At 44.6% G+C, this 9,144-nt stretch overlaps 1 protein-coding gene across 1 annotated transcript; it reads left to right on the top strand.

Annotated features, from left to right (window-relative positions):
- Window positions 1–1,069: 1,069 nt before the first annotated feature.
- On the top strand, window positions 1,070–8,559 carry lman2la (lectin, mannose-binding 2-like a). The gene is given in 10 exon segments (XM_049020015.1): window positions 1,070–1,274; window positions 1,976–2,094; window positions 2,585–2,702; window positions 2,934–3,016; window positions 3,614–3,646; window positions 3,938–4,099; window positions 4,522–4,636; window positions 5,620–5,666; window positions 5,668–5,749; window positions 5,968–8,559. Coding segments are annotated over 10 exon segments (1,029 nt in total). The 5' UTR covers window positions 1,070–1,147; the 3' UTR covers window positions 6,111–8,559.
- The last annotated feature ends 585 nt before the right edge of the window (window positions 8,560–9,144 follow it).

Raw genomic sequence — 9,144 nt, 5'->3', positions numbered from 1 at the left:
AATAAGAGAGAATCCTCACAGTATATAAAAGCAAAATGGGAACAAGAAAGTAATCTAATAATATCTGAGGAATGCGAAAATATTTGCGCCATTCAATGGGAATGAACTCTGTTTAATAATCGGAGGGAATTTTGCTGGATGGACGTAATGATGTTGCCTATTACACCCCCTCAGAAGAAACATTTTTGAATGGCTCAATGTGAAACTGTGGTGAAACAAAACGCTATAATCACGAACACACTTTCTGTTGTTTTTCTGTTTTTGGGCGAAACTTAAGTATAAGGCCCTGGAGGGAAGACTAACTTTTCCGGTCCCTTATAAATTTGATACTCTTTATATGGGGAATATGCCTGGGAATACATGCAGTTATAACAAAAGATAAATATATATTTAAAAGAATTTTGGCTGTAAGTAAAACAGCTATAACGAGAAAGTGGCTGCAGCCTGTAGCACCTACCTCACACGGCTTCCTGGACGTAATACGGGATATTTTTGTTATGGAAAGGATCACATTTGCTCTATGATTATAAAAAGAGAGATTTTATGAATATTGGGCTAAGTGGATTAAGTTCACAGATTCTGTAGATCTTGGTCTCTTTGTGCTATAGATGGCTGTCAAGATTTTCATATAACAATATTAGTTTATTTGATTAAGAAATATTGAGTTATCTCCCTGCTACTTACTGTTCTTATTTCTACATTTTTATTTCTAATTTTCTTTTGCATTTTCTCTGACTTTTAAGATTTTTTTCTATATTTACAAAATAGTATAGATGGTGACTTGAATTTTTTTTTTTTTAAAAAAAAAGAAAATCGATTATAATGCTAAAATGCTGAAGCATGCCATGTTAAGCATTCATTATACACACCCTTTTCTAGAATACAGACACTGCGCCGAAACAGGTTTTTCGTAAACCAATCGTGTCCCGCCGTCACCCGTCAGCATATTCTTCGTAGTGGGTGGAGTCTTGAGGGCTTGTCCGAGGCACAATTGAGCCAATTAGCAACGGACATAGAATTAAATAAGCCAATAGGACGTCGAGGGGAGTGTCTTAAAACTGAAGGCGTATAATGGCCGCCACCATGTTAGAAAAAAAAAATTGCTTTTGACAGTAGTTGGAACTCGCATTTGAGTTTCCATCGAAACATGACAAGTAAAATGCACTGGATATTTTTATTGCTGCTTGCAATTTCAATGAAATGCTGGTGTGAAGATGGTCATGAAATGGAAGAGTTTCTGAAGAGGGAGTACTCGCTGACCAAGCCGTACCAAGGTAACGCGCTAGCTAGCATCGCAGGTTGTTAGCTTGCCTAGTGTATGTTGACTAGGTCAGAGGTGTATTTACATTAACGCTAGATGTCGATCTATAAATGTGTTGAATAAGCATGGTTTACCTTCGTTCATTTTGTTCTAAATGTGTAATATAATGTAGTTAATCGCATTGCGAAATATGCAACCATTCACTTTCAAATTAGCTATGAAATAAGCTGCGTACTGCTGACGAGGGAAACTGCGTCTCCTGGTACGATTACAGTCTAAAATCACGACAATGAGAAATCTGTTGCGTGACTGATACTTAAAATACTTAGTTATTTTACGTATTATCACCACATTTTCCCGTTCTTACAATTGCATATTATGCCTCAGTTGAAGGCCAACGATTCAAGAAATTAAAAACTACAAAGCAATAAATATAAACCTTTAGTGGGGGAATGTGTTTTTAATTCATTTATAATTATTTTGTTGCCGTTATTAGTTTATTGAATGTAATGTTAAATTAATCAGCATTTAAAAGGAACACCTAAAATTGTGTGTGTGGGTGTTTGCTTTAACTCCTGCAGTTTTAAATAACTTTTTGGAATTTACATTCAATATTTTAATAGTTAAATTTAATCCTATGTAGTTTTTTACCTTATACAAAATATGTTTCTGATGGTTTTGAGATGACCTGCACTTTGATCCCTGCTCGTCCAGGAATCGGCTCCTCCAGCTCATCCCATTGGGAACTGATGGGTGACGCCATGATAACTACGGACCACGTGCGGCTGACGCCTGACATGCAGAGCAAGCAGGGGGCAGTGTGGAGCCGCATTGTGAGTACTACGGGGCTTGGCCAAAATGTCCACCAGGGGCAAGTTTGCGATTTCAGGGCTAATGATCATGTATTTTTCCAAGGTTGTATTCAGTCTGTTCAAAGTGGAATTTGACTTTTAGAATTAATGGGTGTTAGCACAATAAGTTCAGAAGTAACAGGTTTTTGTATGAAATACAAGAATCATATTTATCAAATATATTATAAGGGTGGCTCAATGGGTAGTACTGTGGCCTTACAACTGGGGGCTCGGTAGTTCCAACCCTTCCTTTGCTCTGTGTGAAGTCTAAAAACTAATTTGGCTGTATGGTGCCTGTAAACTGCCCTGCCACAGGGTGGCATCCCATCTAGGGTGACCCCTGGCTGTGTGACCTGTGCTGCCTGCAATAGGTCCCTGCCCACTGGTGGATGGATGGAGAGGAAATTTTTTTTTAAGCAGTACAGAGGTTTGTAGTCTTTGTATGACGCATCCCATTGTGGTCTGCACACAGCCCTGCTTCCTGCGCGACTGGGAGCTGCAGGTGCACTTCAAGATCCATGGCCAGGGCAAGAAGAACCTGAATGGCGATGGGCTGGCGGTGTGGTACAGCAAGGAGCGCATGCAGACGGGTGCGTGCAGACACATGGGGTAGAGAGCTTGCCCGCCCTGTGTGATCCAACAGCTTCTGAGGGGCGTGAAAAAATTTTTAGTCATTCTGTGGTGTATTTAACAGCTCACTACCCAGGGACTGTGTAATAAAAACAGCATAGTGGGATGGAAGGATGGATGGATGGATGGATGCGGTTTATCCTTTTAAAAAATTTTTTAAAGACAAATCAAAGCTGTGTGTGTCATCTCAGGTCCGGTGTTTGGAAATCAGGACATGTTCACCGGCCTGGGAGTGTTTGTGGACACCTACCCAAATGAGGAGAAGCAGCTGGAGGTATAGACCTATCTGTGTCACTCCCCTCCCCCCACCCCACACACACACACACACACACCCCCCAGGTGCGTCTTCACCCAAAGTATTTTGTGTTTTTGGTCCCAAGAGATGCATGGTATCAGTGACTGGGGAAAAAAGGAAAATCCACCAAATTTTGGCATTTTCTAACTAACTTTGAAAAATATTTAAACATTTAAGGATTCTTCTTGTGAAATGTAGCTGTTATGGTATTTGTACTTGGGCAGAGTAAATCAAAAACGGGGATGGTTGTATTATGATGCCATCACCAAATAGCCTCACCAAGGTAATTTATTTTATAAATATAAAGAACAAGAATTTGGCTATTTTTTTTTTTTTCGGAGTAGCATGGTGAATTTTGACCCCCATTATAGCTCCATATGATGGAGCGTGTCTGGAGTAGCTGCAGAATCTGATCGACCAGCTCCGTCACGCGTTTGTTGCAGGGTGCACTGAGCACGCTCAGAGCGTGCGGATTCGCCCATGTAGCCCTTAGTGGTCAGGGTAAGACCGACAGGCGTTTCTTTAAAGTGGCCACCTTGTGTTGTGCTCCTATCTTGTGCACCCTCTTGGAGACAGGCGCAGAAGAGGAGGTATACCCCTCGCACACAGGTACCTGATTTGACATGCCCCGCCCCCATTCCCCGACCTGCCAATGAGAAGCATGCTGGCTGTTCCCGTCATTCTCCATCCCACTGTGTGTCATGTCTGAGCGGGCCGGGTGTTGGTGCCGGTTTGTGTGCCGTGAGTCCCCGACACCCTCCGTCTGCCAGCAAGTTGGGGCGGAGGGTTCCGGGGCTGTGCTTCACCATGGGTGTGCTGCATGACATCCTTGCTGGTTTCATCTCCACCTCCTTGGTAACCGGCCCTCGTCTTGCCTGCTTAAACCCCCTCCCCCAACAGAGGATCTTTCCCTATGTGCTGGCCATGGTGGGCAACGGGAGCCTGTCCTATGACCACGAACGGGACGGCCGGCCCACTGAGCTGGGGGGCTGCACGGCTGTGGTGCGAAACCTGCAGCACGACACCTTCCTCTTCATCAGATACGTACGCCGCCGGCTGACGGTGAGACTCGGCTCCTATATATTGCCCCATGGGTAACGTTCCTGACAGCAGTGCCCAGCTGGGAGTAGATCACCCTAGATGTTTTTGGCATGCAGAATTGCTTAATTGCTTCAAGGTCAGGGTAAGATGTGTAGGCCAGTGATTCAGAACCCCGTCCTCAGGGACTCCCAGACAATCCACATTTCTGCTCCCTCCCAGCTCCTGGTACATCTGAAAAAACAACCAAGAATGCCTGGTGGAGTTGTGTTGGGAGTTGGGAGGGAGTAAAAATGTGTCTAGGTGTCCCCGAGGACTGGGTTAAGAATCACAATTTTGTTATTTTTTTAACCCTCTTCTCCCACACCAGCTAATGAGATTATCCCACTGCTTCATAACTTTTGGTACGAATAAACAAGGGCTGTATGGTAATACCAACCCCCCAGGTCATGATTGATGTTGACGGGCAGCACGAGTGGAAGGACTGCCTGGACATCCCGGGGGTGCACCTTCCGCAGGGATACTACTTCGGGGCGTCGGCCGTCACCGGGGACCTGTCAGGTAGCGATTCTGTGGGGCTCATGGGGTCACGGGTGTTTGTGCGTTTTTAAGTGGAACATTTTCATATATCACATATCCATGAGGCAAAAATTTATGACCAGCCACACATATAATCGCTATCATTTCAATTATGAAAATGGTTATAATGGTCTAAGGGAATGTATGCAGTGCTCATGGGGAAAAAAACTTTAAACTGATTTTTTTTCTAGTATTTTTCTATACTATATAATGTTGAAAAGGAATAAAATCATTAAAATTGCAGAACCTGTTAAGTTTTTTTTTTTCTTTTTTCTTTCTTTTTCTTTCTTTCCATCCCTATGATAGAGTAGAAAAGGTTTTAGCAAAGCTCCCCCCCCCCCCCCTCTATAATGTATGAAGGTATGGAAAAGCCTGATCTCAGCCCAGCTGACTGTCGCAGTCCTTGCGATGTGAGAGCTGCATGCACATATGTTGGTATCAGTATCGCACGTCATCCAGCCCTGTAATATATTACAGCCATTTTTCGAATTCAGTATAAAATGCCCGGCTTAATGTCAGGTTCTGGTACTGGTCTTACACCAGTGAAAAATCAACACCTTGAAGTACCACACTTTTGGTGTTTTTATGATGGTGTGGTGGAGAATTCATGAAGTTTTAGCTCATCCGCACATTTTTGCCTAATGAAGTAAATGATAATTTCTATTTTAATTGGAGTTAAAATACCTGATTGGTGCGTCCATACAGGAATCATTATTTTTATGTTTCGTTCTTCCAATATGCTGAGTTGCCCCTAAACACTACTGCAGCCTTATTTTTTATGCTGTGTTAGATGAAAAATGCAAATTCTGCAGGCATGAGACGGGCGAAACGGGTCTAGCTCCAACCAGAGCGTGCTGACTGTGCGGTTTGGGGACGAAGTAGGCGTGTGATGTGCGTGTGCCTGTGTGTATGTGTCTGAGAAGGTCTACTCACCCAAAGCTCACGATGAAATGTTTGCCCTACAGATAACCATGACTTGATATCCATGAAGCTGTACCAGCTGACCGTTGTTGCGCAGTAAAGAGGAGGAAGAGCAGGCGGCGAAAGACGACGAGATCACGGTTCCCAGTGTGGACAATATAGAGCTGCTCCAAGGTACGTACTTTCTGTTTCTGATGGAGACGTTTGCGCTCTCTGAATACATGCCCCACCCATTGTAAGAAGAAACTCGCATGATTGGTTTAGCTGTCTGAGAGGACACGCCCCCTCAGCCCAGCTCTCAGCTCTAGTACATGAGGTCCTCCCTTGTAAACAGTCCCCGTACAGCTTCCCCCTGCGTGTCCCCTGTAACCCTCTCTGTGGTGACTTCCCAGGGGATGTCGCAGAGGGAAAGATGAGTGGGGTGGCGCTCTTCTTCACTGTGCTCTTCTCCCTGTTGGGCTGCATCGTGCTGGTGATCATCGGCCTCGCCCTCTACAGCCACTGGAGCGAAAACAGCCGCAAGCGTTTCTACTGAGCGAGGATTGGGGGGGCGGGGGGGGGGGGGCTAGCGCACTCTCCGGAGATCAAAGATAAAACTGAGATGGGCTGCAGTACAGTGTCAATTCTGACCCCCACCATCGCCCCTCCCCCCTGGGACAGGACAGCAGGTTACTGGCCTCGGTAACAAAGGAGAGCTCCTTCATCTCAGCATCACTTCCTTTGACCCGCCCTCCTCCCCAACCCCAAACCCCTTCCTCTGCCCCTGCTTCTGCTATATTTGAAACTGGAGCAGCAGAAAGCCCAAACTGGGTCTGCCAGATGGTTCTTTTCAATCTACCCTGCCAAAAAACAGAGCAAGTCCTCCCCCCACCCCCAAAACAAAATGATCGTCCTGCCCTAATGTTATGAGGTTTGGGGCATAGAGTGTGTATGTGTGTGTGTACGGTTGCGTGTTTGTGTGTTAGTTTACACTGGTGCAACAGGATACCATCATCCTTATTCTTATGTTAAGTCTTTGTCTGTGTCTAGCAGAGGAGTGTTTTTATTATATCTGATGGTATCTCTCTCTCTAAATCCTACCACGTTCCTTGTATGAGATTTTCGCCTCCATGCTTCAACTGACATGTCATGCTGAAAATTGCCTCCACTGTCTGGTGCTGCAGTTTCCTTAAAGCCACATACTGGATTTAAGTTCTTACAATCCACACCAGACCTCGTGGGAGCTGAGTGCAGAGCGTGTTTCCCCCCAAGTTATCGTGTGCAGTTAAGACACAGGAGAATCAGTGCTCCAATGCTCACTACAAACCCCCCCCCATGAAAGCTATATGATTTTACATGACTGCCTTGTGTAATTTCTCTGGATCTCTGTGTTGTGTAGTCGTGCATGAAGATGTACATCTTTGAAACCACTGTTGCGTTTACCGCATGTGTCACAGCTCTGGGAATGGAGAAGTAAGTTGCATGTACTTTTTTTTTTTTTTCTTTCTTTTTCTTAATCATGACTGTGATGCTGGAGAGACTCTGGGTGGAAAGGCGGATCTGAAATAATTCCCTAGCAGCTCTCTTAGCTGCGACACAAGGCAGATTTCACAGTAGAAGGTGTTCGGTGAAACTCCCGCTGAAATCATTTCCATGCCCAGCTTGGAGACGTCTACGCTAATGCAGCACATATGGTCTTGTGTGTGAGACTCATGGTATAGAAAGTCAAAAGTATAGGCTAAGACTTAAACGGCACTTCCCTTCAATCAGGTAATGTTATAAATTGCCGTTCTCAGCATCAGATTATTATTATTATTATTATTATTTTCTTCCCCAAGGTGCCTCTCAGTTTGCATTGTGGTGTAGGGTTTCCCTTCTGATAGATGCTGGTACCAGGCTGTGTTTGTAAAAAAAAAATATATATATTTTAACCACCCTGGTTACACTCTGCTGAACTTGCTACCCTGAATTCTCTGCTGTTGTGCATCTCGGTGCACTCAGAAGTCTGGAACCGTGGAACATCAAACGGGTGTAGCTCGATACCTGGTTAATTTTAGATTTGGGGCCTAGATGAATTGTTGTTTTATGTCTAGCGTTCGCTCCGTGCCGTGTCTCGCTTGGAGATCCGGTCTGGGAGCCAGGTTTACGTAAACCTTCTGACACCATACAGCAGCTGTCTTGCTTGCCGCTTTCGGGTCATTGTTACGTTTATGGTTAGGAACAGGGCAGCCCTTCAGTGAAGAACACCGTGTTCCACCCCTTGAGCTCACAAAAAGCCCCGGGAGACCCTGATGATCACACTCGCCTGCTCCTGCGAGGGAAACCCTTCCAGCTTTGGTTACTTAGTCGTGTTTGTTTGTTTTTTTTTTTGCCTACTTAGGTCTGTGAGCACAGTGGTTCTGAAAAATAAGGTTTAAATGACACTTAGGGCTATTACATAACTGGATAAGCCTCTCATACCTAAGACCACTAAAGACCTTCACAGCCTTACTGTTTAGATTTTCAGACATTCTGAACCACTCGTGAGCTGTGATACTAGCATGACAGGAGTAGGGGTTGCTTTCCAGACGGCGAAAACATGCGGTGTTCAGTAAAATAATACGACCACATTCTCTGAGAGGACCAGCAGGCTTTAATATCATGGGGTTTCTCAGGGTACGGTGCCAATGGTTTGAATGTTCACCCTAATGCATATTGATTGATCTCTGTGTTCAGTATTTTTCGTCAGCTGTGGAATTAAGTGTCCTGAAGCGAAGTGAGCCTTTTGAATGCTGTCACCAGCTTAATGTCTGGCCACCAGTGATCACCTTCTGGAACAATGTTCAGTACTAACTAGTACATCCTGAAAGTTTTTATTTCATATGCACTGATTTGTCGTTTATCTTCCCTGTCTGCTGCAGCACGTTGGATATTTGTGGATCGAGCACATTTGTACTGTCAGGAGTCTTTTTTTTTTTTTTTTTTTGTCATGTTATTTAATAAAGGGGAGGGTTTTTAAACAATAACACTGGCACTTGTACATTTATTTGCTTTCCCGTTGTCTTCAGTGTTCAGCCATGCGAGGGTGCAGATACATTCAGCTCTCCCAGAAGATTAAAACCGGATTTGGAGTGAGTGTGTTCTCTTCGAGCTGCGGATTACCACATATTCTGACTTTCAGGTCCAGAGTTCTGTTTACACCATGGAGATGTTAAACCTGTATTTCCCCGAGAGCAACACCTGCACTTTTTATTTTTTTCTTTTCCCCAAACAGTAGTACGTGCTGACATTTATTTTGTATTTAACTGTGCAGCCATATGAACAGTAAACTCACCACTGATGGTCCCTGCTCTGTCACCTTAAACTACAGTGTAATATCAGGTTTAGTCGTGTCGGATTCTTCGCGACTCCATGGACCACGATGCACCAGGCCGCCCTGTCCTCCACCGGCTCTCGAAACCTGCCCAAACTCGCGTTCATTGCTTCATCGAACTTTCCCTTCGTTACCAGACCCCTCCACAACCGAACGTCCTTCTCACTTTGGCCCAGCCGTGTCAGTGTCTGGTGCTACTAGTACTTGCCCTCTTCTCCAGGAACATTTTGGGCACCTT

The sequence above is a fragment of the Brienomyrus brachyistius genome, chromosome 7, assembly GCF_023856365.1.
Source record: "Brienomyrus brachyistius isolate T26 chromosome 7, BBRACH_0.4, whole genome shotgun sequence".
Lineage (NCBI taxonomy): Eukaryota > Metazoa > Chordata > Actinopteri > Osteoglossiformes > Mormyridae > Brienomyrus > Brienomyrus brachyistius.
The sequence above is the reverse complement of the archived record's forward strand: the minus strand, read 5'-3'. Positions and strand labels throughout refer to the sequence as shown.